At 35.7% G+C, this 15,641-nt stretch overlaps 1 protein-coding gene across 1 annotated transcript; it reads left to right on the top strand.

Moving 5' to 3' along the window:
- The first annotated feature begins 2,463 nt into the window (after window positions 1–2,463).
- On the top strand, window positions 2,464–10,676 carry LOC120422213 (ceramide glucosyltransferase). The gene is made up of 2 exons (XM_039585598.2): window positions 2,464–2,863; window positions 8,776–10,676. The coding sequence occupies exon 2, from the start codon at window positions 9,090–9,092 to the stop codon at window positions 10,284–10,286; it is 1,197 nt and encodes a 398-aa protein (XP_039441532.1). The 5' UTR covers window positions 2,464–2,863; window positions 8,776–9,089; the 3' UTR covers window positions 10,287–10,676.
- The last annotated feature ends 4,965 nt before the right edge of the window (window positions 10,677–15,641 follow it).

The following is a 15,641-nucleotide window of genomic DNA, read 5'->3' as shown; positions in this document are numbered from 1 at the left end:
CCTGAAAAATCAGGGCAATTTTATTTTTCAAAAAAATTGCTGAAATAAATTTAAAACTTATCCCCATGCGTTTAGAATCATGTTTAACATGTATGAGTTTATTCAGAAATCTTTTAAATTTATGAACATTTTCGGTGTGCAGTACCGCATAAGGTTTTTTTTTGCTAAAACTTTTGTTTTCGTAAAATCTTATTTTTATTAACTAATGATTACAAAATGACTGAACTAGTGTGAAATGCATTTAAAACACTTTTCTTCATTCAAATGTTGCGGCTTTGGCTTGTGATTTAATATTTTTATTAACTGTTATTTTTTGCCCCCCACACTTGAAAAATAACTTTGAAAAATATTTGCATCAGCCTTATTTGAAAAAAAAAAACAAACTTTTGATTTAAAACCATCCTGCATCATAAATTTATTATTTTTTCCGTGTTTGGAAGGTCATATTCTATAAAAAAAAATTACTTCTCTTGTTTTATGATTTCTTTTTTTCATTTTTTGTGTTTATATTTCCATTTATCTTGTTAAGTTTTTGTTTATCTCTGATAGTTTTTGGTTTACTCTTCCACCTCCTATCATTACCTTTTTCCTATATATTTTTTACATGTTTTAAAGTCATTTTTTGCTTGTTTTTCGCATTTTCTACTATAGAACGATACGATTACCATTTAAATTGTAAAAAAATGCTTACATACATAGTATGGTACAATACAAAAATTATACTGCATATTTATTTTAACATAACATAGGGGAAAAGTTAGTAAGAAACACAGTTGATCCCAGAAAAAAATACTTTTTTAAACATTGGTAAAGTCACTTAAAACAAGTCGAATTCCAAATTAAAAGATTGATTTCTCAAATTCATATATATTTTTTTTATTTTTAATGTTTAAAGGAACAACCTTAAATAAACCTTAAATAAAAAGATTTTTTAAAGCAAAATCAAACTTGCAATACAATCTTGATAAGATGCTATTTTTCTAGTTTTTTTCTAGGCACTTAACCCTCTTCTGCCCAATTTTCTTTCGATTTTTTTTAATTTTTCCCGTATTCAGTAGGTCATTTTGAGCAACTTTTGTTCTACGAAAAACTTTACTTCTCTGGCTTTATGTTTTTCTTGTTTCATTTCTAGTATTTTGATTTGCATTTATCTTGTTAAGTTTATGTTTGTTTTTGGTAGAATTTGGCCTATCCTACCATCTCCTATCATTATATTTTGCCTCTCTATTTTTTTTATGTTTCTACAGTCACATTTTCGATTTTTGCTTGCTTTCAAATTTTCTGCTATAAAATGGCACTATTATCATTTAAATTGTAAAAAATGCATAGAATGGCATAGTATGGGACACTAGAAAACTGCATACTTCTTTTTACTTAAGATATTGGAAATGTTAGTAAAAAATACAGCCAAAGTCGACCCCTGAAAATATGACATTTTTAAAAACATTGGCAAAGTCACATAAAACAGGTAAAACTTCCAACCCATAAATATTTTTTTTTTATTTAAGAGTTCTTCGTTCCAATGCTCTTAAAGATCAAAAATTGGTTGAAAATGGATTTTTGGCGATTTTTTTAAAATGAAGCCCGTCTAAAGGAGGGTTGGGTTGTAGAGGGTTAATGTGTGATTTTTCGAAAAATGTTCTTTTTTGCAGTTGAAAATAATTCATAGTGGGAAATCACCCCTTCAAAATATATTTTCAGAAAATTTCCTGCAATTTCTTTTTTTTGTTGAATTAGTTGATCGAACTGCTGGTTACTGAGAAATAGTAATTTTGTGAAAAGAGAGTTTTTCTCAAATAAACAATGTGCTACCAATAACCGTGCATCCAAGCTCAATAGTTTAACAATCGATTGTGCAATAATTGAGAAATATTCTGATTTTGTGGGCATGGTTACAAATTTCATCCATCTTTACTTATTAATTTTAATTCTCTTAGTTCTAGTATTGGTCAACAGATGGAACTGACTTTAAGAACGCTCAACCGTACCATCGCTGAACCCCTTGGCATGTATATTGCTTTTCACTATTTCACGGAACCCGTGATCTAAATTATGTTTAAATCGTAAAAAGATACAATAATGAAACTTTTCGGCATTTAGAAATTAAGGTCAAAATCATTGCTGACTTTTTTATTGTTTTGGCTAAATTTGATTTGAATTTATGGCAACTTTTGTTCGAATTAGGCAAATCCAATAGCTGAAACGCTGAATATATGATGTGTTACGTATTTTTCGAAGGGTAGTGGTAAAATTTTTTCCCACAACATTAGATGGGGTCTAAGTAACGTATTGACTGGACGTTCCCTTCTCTACCGATGCCGTGAAATTGCCTTACCTATCGCCGTGACTAAAACACATACCTACCCTTGCTGCAGGGGCACGCGTGTTCGTTTCTCCGAGCATCGCACAAATACAACCGCACGTACAAGTCACCAGTTTTGCAGATACAGAGTCCGTCAGACAGTGGATTCAGTTTGTCAGTACAGTGCAGCAGTGAAGTGAGCGAATCGCGTTTCGTTGTCGTTGCGGGGACAGGCCCAGGCCAAAGCCAGTGCCAGTGGTTTTCCTTTGCCACTTTTTTTTCTTCTGCTCGTCATCTCACGGGATTTTTCCTGAACTCGGCGCGGAGAAAAGCAAAATCGCCACTTCCGGTTTGAAATCGAACTGCACTTTTTTTGGCGCGCCCAATTCGAACTGCCGTGAATCGCGGGAAGCCAACCAAGTGAATTCCCGAAACGGGTTTTCGTGTTGGGAAGGGAGGAACGAGCCGAAAAAAAAGGCAGCCTTGGGGACGCCTGGTAGCGGACGGACCACGGACAGGCGGGAGAACCGGTGCCCGGAACTGGTGGTGGTATGTGGACAGGTAAGCGCCGGGAAGGGTGTGTGTGCGTCGATTATTATGATGGAGACTTTTCCAGATTGATGGGAATCGATCCAAGTTTGGATCTTGGGAAATCTCTTTGCCCCCTCCTCTGTCTCTGCCTTGTCTTCGTGAATGACTAAGCTTTGTGTGTTTGTGGGACGGTGCGAAAAGCGGTGGATGTTTTGTGAGTGATGATTTTTTTTTGAAAGCTAAAAACATAGTTTTTTTAATTAACATCTATTTTTTAATTTGAGTAAATTTAAAACTTAGAAATCTCAATTGTTGAGAGCAACAATGTAAACAAAATGCGCTGAGTTTTTATGGACCAGTATGTTCTCAATAATCGTTCTTTAAGTTTGATTCAATTCCACATGACTTTCTTTTCCTGATAAATGTATACATTATATGCATTGTAAACTAGCAGGATACCACTTCAATAAAAATTTCAGTAACTTCTAACCTGTTTGTTTATATTAGGTCAACCTTCAATATTTCTTATCAGTAAACACTAGCTTAAGTATCACTAAACATTATGTTTTTATTGTTTAAACAACTCATTGTGGCAGGTCAAGCGTCAGGTTATTGCCGAATGCATTTCTAATGTGTATTCCAGTAATACATTTGTTTATCTTAAATAATCAGGTTTTCAGCCATTTCAGTCTTCATTTACTTCAGATATTGGAGAATATTTAAGATATTGAAGAATATTTTTGTAAATATTTAAGTACTGATGTTTTGAAGTAAAAAATTATATCAATTATGCGTTACACTATACAATCCATACGTGATTTCCCGAAGGCATCAGAAAAGTTTTGTTGAGCTCTAATATGACTCCAAAAATGCTCTTAAAGTAAAATTTGGCGGCCAAAATGGCGGTGATGAAATATTGACAAAAATATGCATTTGGTAATGTACCTAACAGGCAATCTACCTACCAATAAAGTTTGACCAAAATAAAGACGATGTTAAAAACGAGAAAAATAATAATAATGTGTCCATGATTCTATTAACCGACGTTCCTAAGAAACCTTTGGATAATCTAACTATGGATAGTCGTAACTTCGGATAATCGAATCTGAACTGCAAGTGTATGTCGTCCCTGAATGGAATCAATCCAACGTTATTGATGTTTTACCCATATTTTTTTTTTTTTGAGAAGTTTGTTTTATTTATCAAAATACGAACTTCTTTCAAAATTTAAATAATATTATAAATTTTCATCAAAATTTTAAACACAGCTAATTTAAGAAGTTAATTTTAAGGAACTGTTAATTTTAAGGAACTTGTTCTACAAAAAACTCAGGATCACACAATAATTTTTTTTTCAATAGTATTTTATATTTTTATATGCGACTACTTTTCACGTTTAGTTTTTTTGATTTGTTATATATCAATCCTTTTTCAATCATTATCTTCAGCTTTTTTATTGTGTTTCATATTTTTATAATAACTTTTCTTGCTCTTAAACTGAGTGGTGTGAGTTTTGTTACATTTTTTACACCAGCTCAAACTGTCGGAATTGGGTACTAAAGCCTTATGTCAATTGGGTCCTAAAATGAAGCTTAGATTGCTGATATTATTGTTTACAGCGATAAAGCTTATTTTTCTGAGTAAAATGACCCTTTGTACGACCACAAAGAGTTTAAAATGGATTTTTAAATCAATTTCGAAAAATTAACCTCGCGGTCCTTCTTGACAGAAAAGCTCCTACTTGACAGCTCGTTCCAAGGGACCATAGTTGATCCATCGAAAAAATGTTGTCTTGTCAAAAAAAAATTGCATTAAAATGAAAAAAAGTGATCAGAAATGGTTTTTAATCGTGTTTTTTACCGTTGTACATAAAAATTGACATAGGGCTTTAGTACCCAATTTTTATGTACAACGGTTATTTGACAAGACAACATTTTTTGATGGATTAACTATGGTCCCCTTGGAACGAGCTGTCAAGTAGGAGCTTTTCTGTCAAGAAGAACCACGAGGTTAATTTTTCAAAATTGATTCAAAAATCCATTTCAAACTCTTTGTGGTCGTACAAAGGGTCATGGTACTCAGAAAAATAAGCTTTATCGCTGTAAACAATAATATCAGCAATCTGAGCTTCATTTTAGCACCTAATTGCACCAGCGTTTTAAGGATCTAGATTCTTTGGAAGCTTATGTTATACCGAATTTTTGAATTTAAAAAAATCCAGAAGGTTTTTTTTCTATATTTGAGATTTTAAAGAATTTGTATGAGCATAATTGTAAGTCGTAAGTTTTAATAATTAAACATTTATTGTGTGCACTATTACCACTGATGAACTGACGTGCCACTCCGAATTCAAACTTGGCCGCACTTTCCTATCTTCCTTCACACTCACCTTCAGCGATCAGCGATTGTCAAACAGACGATTTGACAGATGCGCAGCTGCAGTTTCTGAGAAACTTTCTGGAACAACAAATGAAAATGGGAGAAAACATATTGCAACCTATTTTTTTTTGCGAATTCTGAACTTAACGGTGAATATTTCGATGCCAACATTTCAAAAAGCATAATGTACAAACCATGCGTTTTGAGAAAAACGCATTTGAATGTTGAGCATCCATTTTCAATTACCATTTTTATATAAAAGCAAAATAAGATGTTCTAATGATAACAAACGATGAAAAACGTTGCTTTTGTTGATACTTGATCATGCATATTCAATAAAACATTATTTCCGTAATTTTATTTGAGAAAAAAAAACATAACTTTTTTGAAATCACCAACGTCGATATCACCCTGCTGTCACTGAGGAGGGCGCTTTGTTATGATTCGTTTTTCTTCGCCGAATGTACATGGCGCTTTTTTCATGTTGCTTTTTTTTCGTCACGAGGTTTATGTAGCCTTTTGTTTGACAGGTTGACAGGGCTATATAAGCAGGGACTGCTGATGGCAGAGATTTTGTTAATGTTACTTAATTTAAAATCATGATTAAACAGACTTTACTGAAGTAACTTTTGCTCATTTTTGGTGGAGAGGTAGCTTATTAGAAGTACTTTCAGAATATACAATAACCCAGAAAGTGTCAAAATGTACATGATGCCTTTTGAAATGTTACCGTCGATTTTACAAATCTTGCTTATTGAATGGGAAATAAGCAGTGATGTCAACCATCGCGACGCTCATTTTTGGTTCGCGGCACATTTTTCGTTTGTAGTGCTTTTCAGTTACGGAATTCGACAAAATGGTGTTCGAAGCACTTGTAGAACTCACCAACAGCAACATTTCTTCAGAACATTGTATAGCTGTAAAATTCATACGCAAAAAGATACAAGAAGATTCCAGACCTCAGGACCAATGGTTCGCGATGCTTTCGTTTGCCAAACGCATTTTTGGTTGTAACTTTTTTTGTATTCATCAAAAATTAATACTATGTTCAGCAAAGTTGTACAATTTGGTGTGTTCTACAAGTCCTTCATACACAACTTTGTCAAATTCCGTAACTGAAAAGCACTACAAACAAAAAATGTGCCGCGAACCAAAAATGAGCGTCGCGATGGTTGACATCACTGGAAATAAGACAACAAATTGCGTTAAACTTCCAAAATAGGCTTGTTTTAGACTTTTCGTTACAATTCCATTCCAAATGATTTCCGTCATTCTCGCATGTTGTTCCAGAATTCTTCACAGCAAGGAAGCAGCTGTTGTGGCAAAACGTCAAACTCGAATTCTGACAATCGCCGAAGAAGAGAATAGTACAAAGAAAAAGAAACAGTTTGCGGTCAAAAATGATCAACAAATATGTTCCTGGTGGTACGTCAGTTTGTTAACAACATGATGTAGTTTCGCGCTGTTTCATTTTATTAAGAGTCAGTATTTGTAGATTCTGCTCGGTTTGTTCTAACGTTGTATAATGTTTGTTCTAGAAAAATCGTAAAACTATGAGAAAAACTGTGATTGGCCCAAAAAGTTAATACCGTAGGCTTATAGTCCATAAAATTCCCTAACTTTTGACCTATGGGAGTATGGGTGTTGGAGGCTGTTGCCAAAAGTTATTAAGGTTTTAAAAAATCCATTTTTAACAGTAATTTGCAAAAGCTAAGAGAAAAAGTCAAACCAATCCTGGATGTCTATGGCACATTTTGAAGTGCTTCAAAAGACCTTTCGAATGCATCTAAGAGAGTTGGAATTGATGAAGTTTTACGGAAATGCAAGCAATTTTAAGATTTTTCATGTTTTTTTGACCTCAAACTTCAATGCCCGTTTTAACCCACTTCCCTTTGTAGTAGAGGGCTCATATTTGACATGAGTTCATCTCATGTATAGACAAACAAACCCTGAAATTTTCGTCCAAATCGGAGCACCTCGATACGACCTGTTTCACATCGGTGAAAAACTCGCTCTTAATACAACTTGAGCAATGCCAATTTTCTTTCTAAACATTTGCAAAGTAACATAAAACAATTAAAATCACTAAATCCAATATTTTCTAAAATTTAAAGGTTTTCTTCAAATGATTTTTGAAGATTCAAAATGTTTGGCAAATTTTTAGATCTAAGTCCGTTTGTAAATTGGTCTTTGAGGGTTGAAATATTAATAAATGCATGACAAATATTTATCAACAGGTTGCATTTTTTTTATATTTTGTCTAATATGGAAATCAGTTTTTTTTTCAAGTTTAGGATTAGGAAGAAAAAAGGTGGTAGGGGAGAGTGGGGAGACTTGATCCCCTTTTTTTGTATCGCACATAACTCTGTCAATTTCTCACAAAACTATGATCTTTTTGCATGAATTGAAAGCTTAAACATTCAACTATGTTTGGCTGATAAGGGTACTTCATCAGATAAACTCTTCGAATCATGCCAAGCGTTTTTAAAAAATATTTTAAACCGGCATTTTCAAAATGTTGGGGGTAATTTGATCCCTCTTTCAACATTTTGAAGAAATCTTAAGCAAAATATTTCTTATTCATCCAAACTTTTAATTTTCTATAAGTTACACTATATCACATTAAACCTGTACGTTTGTGTTCAAAATATAACAAGTTTAGCATGTAAAATATTTAAAACTTAAAATTTTCTTTTTTAGACCAATATTGAGCATGTTTACAAAAGCTGGTAATTTTTGTTTACAAAAATAGTCTGACGATAAATTTAACGTCAAATGCGTAAGGGTTTTGGAGTTGATATGTTTATCAAACAATTCATGTATAAAAAATATTTTTTGAACAATTTTTGAGTGCTTTCTTTTCTTATCAAAACAAAGAAAAAAGATCTCTTGAAAGTTTTTTGCAGCACTTCTTCGAAAAATGTGTGTAACTCAATCTAAACATTTTTATTTTTTTTTCTCTGTTTTCTACAATGAATTTTAGTCAATTTCGCACAACTTTCTAGAACAAAGCTAATTGTTTTACCCACATGCTGACGAGATACAGGCTTGGGATCAAGTCTCCCCGGGGATCAAGTCTCCCCACTCTCCCCTATGTCATGTCAGATACATTACCGAAAAGCACAGGACGGTTTTTTTAGGTTTTTGGATCGCAATTTTGAACTAACCCGTAAAAGCCATAGTCCTATGTTTAAATAACATATAATATATTTTTTCTGATTAAAAAACATGTTCATTTGGACAACCCGTTCTGGATTATATTGATTGATTATTTTTATTTTTCAATTCCCAAAACATCCACAATTTCTACACCGTCCCACGAAATCACCCGCAGCAGAGAAAACGTCACTGAGCCATCAGCCAGCCCGCAGCTAGCTAGTGTGCAAGTGTATTAACAACTTTTTGCTCGCCAGCTTCCATAACCAGATTTACGCCACCACCGCGAATGACTAATGGGTGTATTTGTGTACATTTTACCTCATTCATTCGTTCTTTCCAGTCTTCCTGCCCGCTATCTAGTAGTAACTCACTCACTTAATAAGGCGTCTCGTTCTAAATTCCAGGGCCTGTCGGTTAACCCCGGGGACCTCACACCAGACCCGTCACCGTCCTCGTCGTCGTCGTCGATGTAATTGCTGGCTAATCTAATCAACGGCACCAAGTGACTACGACGAGAGCGGGTATGCTGCTGCGGTATTTCGTACGTTATCACTAGTTTGCAGGTCGTGAAGCCGTGACGACGTGCCCGGAGGGTTTGAGTTTGAAGTTTGTTTGGTTGCGTGGTGTGGAACCAGATGACCTACGCGTAGGCCGGAGCCTCTGGAAGGAGGGGGTTTGTTGTAAGCATGGTAAAAGGAGTTGCTGGAAGTCGGCTACGATGATCACCGTAGTGCACTGTCTGGCGATCGGGATTCTGGTGTTTTGGTGCGGGAAATGGCTGGTCCACGCGATGGCGATTACGTACGGGAAGCTGAAGCTGCACAAGAAGACGAACGGGGTGACGAATCAGCCGCGCGAGACGCCGTACCCGACGGTGTCGATACTGAAGCCGCTGATGGGCGTGGACCCGAACTTGGCCTCGAATCTCGAGACGTTCTTCCTGATGGACTATCCGTCGCAGTACGAGCTGCTGTTTTGTATTGAGTGTCCGGACGATCCGGCGATCGATGTGGTGAACCGGTTGCGGGAAAAGTATCCCAACATTGAGACGTCACTGCTGCTGGGCGGCTCGGACGTCGGGGTGAACCCGAAGGTGAACAATCTGTACCCGGGCTATTTGGTGGCGCGGTACGAGCTGATAATGATTTCGGACGCGGGGATCCGCATGAAGACGGACACGCTGACCGATATGGTGAACCATATGACGGAACGGGTTGGCCTGGTGCATCAGATGCCGTTCGTGTGTGATCGGGAGGGCTTTGCGGCCGCCTTTGAGAAGATCTACTTTGGGACGGTCCAATCGCGGATATATTTGTGTGCCGACCTGCTCGGCATCAACTGCCACACCGGGATGTCCTGTATGATGCGAAAGGACGTGCTGGACGAGCTCGGAGGAATCCAGGCCTTCGGGTGCTACCTCGCCGAAGATTTCTTCCTGGCGAAAGGTTTCCACGATGCTGGCTGGAAGCTCTCGATCAGCAGCCAACCCGCGTGGCAAAACTCGGGCATTTGTGATATTAGCAGCTTCCAGGCGAGGCTGACCCGGTGGGCAAAGCTGCGCGTCGCGATGGTCCCCGGAACCATCCTGCTCGAGCCGCTCTCGGAGTGCGTCATCGTCGGAATGTTTGCCTGCTGGGCGGCCAAGATTCTGTTCCGGTGGAACCCGCTCGTCTTTTTCCTCATCCACACGCTGTTCTGGTTCCTGTCCGATTGGGTCCTGCTCTCGATCATCCAGAACGGCTCGCTCCCGTTCAACAAGTTCACCTTCTTCGTCGGGTGGGCCTTCCGCGAACTCAGCGGACCATACCTCTTTTTCAACGCCCTGTGGAACCCCGCCATCAGATGGCGAACTCGGGTTTACAAGCTGGCGTGGGGCGGCGTCGCCTACGAACTGACCTCCCAAATCAAGTCGTAGCTCGACTCACTCAACACTCATAAACCACACACCTCCTATGTAATGTGTTATTATCTTCTTTTGTATAAAGCTAATTTATAAAACAAAAAGTCGGTTAAACCTAAGCGTATATATATATAAATATTTTTGAAACTTTAACAAATTAAACAGTTTGTTTTAGAAAGCAAAAACCCCGGCTGGTTCACCCCCCTTTCTGTTAGGTTCGCGTTCTTGTATCTTGTGTAAATATTTAACGCGCTCGAGGGCCACCCCGCTTTATTTGCTGGAACCAACACTCCCAAATCCTCCTCCCCCATCCCCATGCTACATACTAGTAATTGAAGATACATGTTAAGGTGGAACCAACCAGTTGATAAAGCGGCTAATAAAGTAATAGTAATAATCAAATTTATGCAAAAAAAAAAAACGCCAAGACGTCTTTTTCCTCCTCGAAATCCCAGACTAAAACAATCATCTTTACCCAGATGAGTGACTCATCCAGAACGACCAGCAACCTTTTCTTTCTTATCAGGTTTGTATATCCTTCAGGCGAGCACCCGCGCGGCGGCAATCTTCTGATAAGGCCAGCCACCAGAGAGAGAGCGCGAGTGCATCACGTTTCGTCATCGTTGCGGACAACCATTTTACGCGTGCACGTTGCAATCCACGTTGGCGTGGTTTTTTTTTTATTCTAACGCTTCACGTGTGTGGCCAACATTCCACAGGCTCCTCTGATGTAACCAGTCACCATGGAATTTTGGAATTTCCACGAAACAGCGACGTTATCTCTGTTTTGAATTAAAATAAAATCTAACAAAAAACCAAATCGTGATGACATTCTAGGAGTTTCGAAAGAGGAGATCACCGGCAGCGCGGTCAACGGTCAGCGGCAGTGATTTGTACCCCGTCGTGTTCGGCTTTCTTTTACAAACGTCCGGCTTACTAATAGAGGTTTCCAGTGAATGCAGAGCTCCAGTAGCAGATAAGCGGGCTAACTAACTGGACTCGCATGGGATTAGCCATTGATAACGGCACCTTTTGAGCGCGGGTTCTGGTGGGGACCCCGCTCAATCTAATCGAAAAACGCGCGCGCGGAAGCGCACTTATTTTCGATGATCGGTTTTGATTTTTGACCTGTGGTGTGACATCTTTGTCCAAGGGGTTTGAATGAAGCATAGGATATAACGATGGCTGGGTTTTATGTGTTTCAACATGACACAAGCAACACATGCTCGAGCACTAAACCTCTTTTAAATCTAGGAATTCCCTTCAACCCAGAGATTCGTACTTATATCTTTTGGATTGTGAGTCAAACCGCCCACCAACGACTCTGACGAAGCGTACTTTTTTGTCATTACCAAGTCCAGGCAGATGACTTCTACACCTGGAATAACCAAACGACCTAATTTAATACTCAGAAAATTAATTCAAATAAACTTTGTTTACACATAAAATCAAGCATAAACATAAATTTATTTGCAAAGTAACCCGAGGTAACTTAAAGAATATAAACTTCACGCTAAATGTCATCAAAAAGTGAATCATTTTTCAATGCTCAATGTGGCCATGCCAAGTTTCAGCAAACCTTAATTTAGGTGTGAACTGATAACGACTTTTTTTGGTATCTTTTAATACCGCTTTAAAAATACCTGCACATAAAATTACTCAGTCTTGGGACGGCCCACAATTTACAACATGTGATTCAGTATTGGGTATCCGATGACTTTATCTGGTAAAGCATGTGCGAAGGGATTTCTTTGTGGTTTGAGAGGAAAGTTTTGTTCTTTCCTTATCATCATAAAAAAAGAACTAGTAAATTAAAAAAAACCCATACAGATTTTTTAAATATCTTAACAGCACAACATGTTTAACAATTTCAAAGCTTGAATTTGTACTTAAACTAAAATTGCGATAGTTTAAAAATCTTTTTGCAATTATGTTTTGAAAAACAAATGACCTCATTATAAGATAAACGATACTGAAAAGTTCATTAAAGCATTCTTTTAAGTGCTAAACATTTCAATTTTAAAGCAATTGCATCGAAATAGTAGTTTTTGCAATTCCTCAGTGAAACTGTCAACTTTTCCTGACCTTCGGAAGAAACGAAACGGCCTACTTTTGTCTACCAAAAATAACAGAATCGAATAGCAACACTTTTCAAAAGAAACGCTGAAAATTTCTTCTTTTCAGCACTCAAATGGGTGCTGAAAAGTTGAACTTTTCAGCACTTGTTTCGAAAAGTAACACTTTTCAACATTTTTTTTGATTTAAACGATTTATTGACAAAATACATGAAAATTTGACATAAAATTTCACTCAGTGTGTGTTTTTTGGAATTGCAAAAAATGTTGTATGGAACTCGTTGCAAAACTTGATTTTTTCAGCACTCTCGTGCTGAAAAAATTCTCTTTTTGCAACTTGTTGCATAAACTACTACTATGCAACAAGTCAAATTTTCATGTTGCATGAACTACTATTATGCAACAAGTTTCGAAAACAAGATTTTTTCAGCACGAGTTGTACATTTATCCAACGAAGCTTACCGAGTTGGATAAATACGACGAGTGCTGAAAAATCAAGTTTTGCAACGAGTTGCTTACAATATTTTTTGCAATTCCGAAAAACGCCTTTTGAATGGAATATGTTAAGTAAATTCACCATTCAAAACAAAACAATATTGAAAAATATTACTTTTAGATACATGTGTTGAAAAGTAAGACTTTTCAGCATCCATTCCAGCGCTGAAAAGTATGACCTTTCGGCACTGGTATTTAAAGGTAATGATTTTCAAAATCGTTATTTTTGGTAGTTATAAGTAGGCCGTTTCGTTTCTCCAAAAGGACAACAAAAATTGACAGTTTCACAGCGGAATTGCATAAAGTTTTTTTTTTCTCGATGCTGTTTTGGATTTTGAGCTGTCCAAACAAACAGATGCCAATGCGGTGAAATAAACGTTTCGCTGAAAATATATTCAAAATGTTCTACGGTATTGCAACAAATGTTCAGAAATCCAATCAAAATAAAAAAATCTGGAAATCAAAACTTCAATTGATATTTTTTCACGATGCTTTTTCACGATCTTGTCTTGATTGTCTAAAAAATATTAGTTCGTACTAGATTTAAGGACTATTAAATGAAAAGAATAAAATATTCGATTAACAAAAAACTAAATGAAAAATTGGCTACCCTAAATAAAATGGGCATTTCTAAAAAAAATGTTTCAAAAATGCCGTTTTTGGGGGAAGCCAAAAACTTAAATTTTGTTCAATATTGATAGTGCATCCAAATCTATGGACAAAATTCTATCATTTGAAGACAATATGAACCTAATAGAAATAGTTTGTGTATTGATTCCGAGCATCTTTAGATTTTTTTTTTTCAAAAACTGAACTTTTTTTTATTTGAGAGAGGGCGCGAGAAAATATTTCATTATTTTTTCTTGTCTAAGAAAACACTGTTCCTGACATCATAATCTATCACTTAAGAATTGAGACCCTAGAATTCCTCGACATAACTACAAATGGGACAGGCTGATCAGTAGTCAAGAGAGTTTTCTCTTACTTAATTCATACAAAAATTATAAAATTTGTTTGAGGTTTGGTTGTCTCCGGATTTTAGATTTTTTTTTTAAAACGTTTTTTTTTTATTTTTTGGGTGTTTCTGAACGGTTTTATTAAAAACCCAGAAAGTTAAAATATTTTATTTTGTTTATTGGGGTTTTTTTAGACTGTAGATTTAAAGGAAGAAATTATACTAAAGGTTCTATCCCATTCCCTAGAATGCCATTCATTCCCCAAAAAAGTTTTTTTTTAAATTCCGTAATGTACTTTATTTCAAAAAGTGATCAGTTTTAAAGTGTGAAGTGTTTAGATTCCGCTTTTATTGTGATGACTGCTGACAACATTTGAATTATTCCTTTTTTAAAGAAAGAAATGCTCTATTGACTTGTGATAACTGCTGACAAAAGAGGAATTTTTCCTTTGAAGTTGAGTTTCTTTTTCTTTAAAGAAGGGAAAACTGTCTTGCCTATCGTTACTTCTGACAAAAGTTGAATTTTCCCTTTAAAATTGAATTTTCCCTTCTTTTGACTGTTATTACTGCTGACAAAATATGAATTTTCCCTTCTTTAAAGAAATGTATAAGATTTAAAATTATTATGCCAATTGACCATTATGGACCGTTATGCCAAATCACGTTATGCCAAACCGCTTTATACTAAACCGCATTATTCCAAATGGAAAACATAACATGTTTTTCAAGGTCTTAAATATTTCTGGGGAACGGTACAGAACCATACTAAAATCGTCATAAGTTCATTAATACCAACTTTTCTTCGTAATGATATTCTATGAGAATACAAATTTTGTTAGTGAATTCGTAAAATCAATGTTGTTAAATTAGTAAAATCATTTTTTTCTTCTCAATTTCATAGTAAATGTTTTCAAAATTGACAACCTTGCCTTCAATTTTAGGAATTTTTTTTAGATCATCTAAAAATTCGATTATCCGAAGATTTCTAAAAACTTTGGATAATGAAATCAAACATGTTTTTTTAAATATATTTTTTAACAACTAATTTGAGCTCTACGACCCAAATAAAAGTGGTTAACTACTCAATGCATTTTCTCAATATTTCATTTTGGCTACCATCTTATACTTGAAATTTGCAATTCGTTTTGAAGCATTTTCGGGTGATAACAACGCCCCAAACAAGACAATTTTTTTCATAATTCGAATTTCTAATTCCTATCGAATCGAATTCATAATCGAATTTGGACTATACATTTTTTTAGGACATCTAAAGCTGTAGGGGAAGGTGGGGCAAGACGACCATATGACGAGACTCAGGGTGGCTACTCAAATCGGGAAATCGGGAAAGTCGGGAATTAGTCGGGAATTTGCCAAAATCCGCAAAAAATCGGGAAAAAGTCGGGAATTTATTATTTTTTGTCAAAAAGTCGTGAAAAGTCGGGAATTATAAGCATGCTTGATTGAAAATTAACTCTTGAATAGTTTTGTAATATTTTGTACAATTCTCAAATTGAATTCACTCAATTCTGCTTTAATAACTTACTTTAAATTTAAGGTTCTTTTCACTATTTCAATATATTTTAGTATGGAAAAGCTGTTTAAGACATTCAAAATCTTAATTAATATTGGAGTCTTTGACCCAGATCTTCATAATATTTTTCATGAATCATATGATCTCTATAATTTTTTGTTTATCATACAAGAGGTAAAGTTAATGAAAAACTAATTTAAAAATAGAGACTAATGGCCAGCTTAGAATAATGATTCTATTTCATTTTGTCACATAGATTGAATATTTGAAAACAGATTCCAACTTGAGTTTGGCAATGGTTTTTTGGTAAATAT

Source organism: Culex pipiens, chromosome 2 (assembly GCF_016801865.2).
Source record: "Culex pipiens pallens isolate TS chromosome 2, TS_CPP_V2, whole genome shotgun sequence".
In the NCBI taxonomy this organism is placed as follows: Eukaryota; Metazoa; Arthropoda; class Insecta; order Diptera; family Culicidae; genus Culex; species Culex pipiens.
Note: the sequence above shows the minus strand (reverse complement) of the source record. Positions and strands in the feature narration are given on the sequence as shown.

Excerpts from the sequence above, each read along its gene's own strand:
- LOC120422213 (XM_039585598.2), top strand. The coding sequence starts at position 9,090 with ATGATCACCGTAGTGCACTGTCTGGCGATCGGGATTCTGGTGTTTTGG.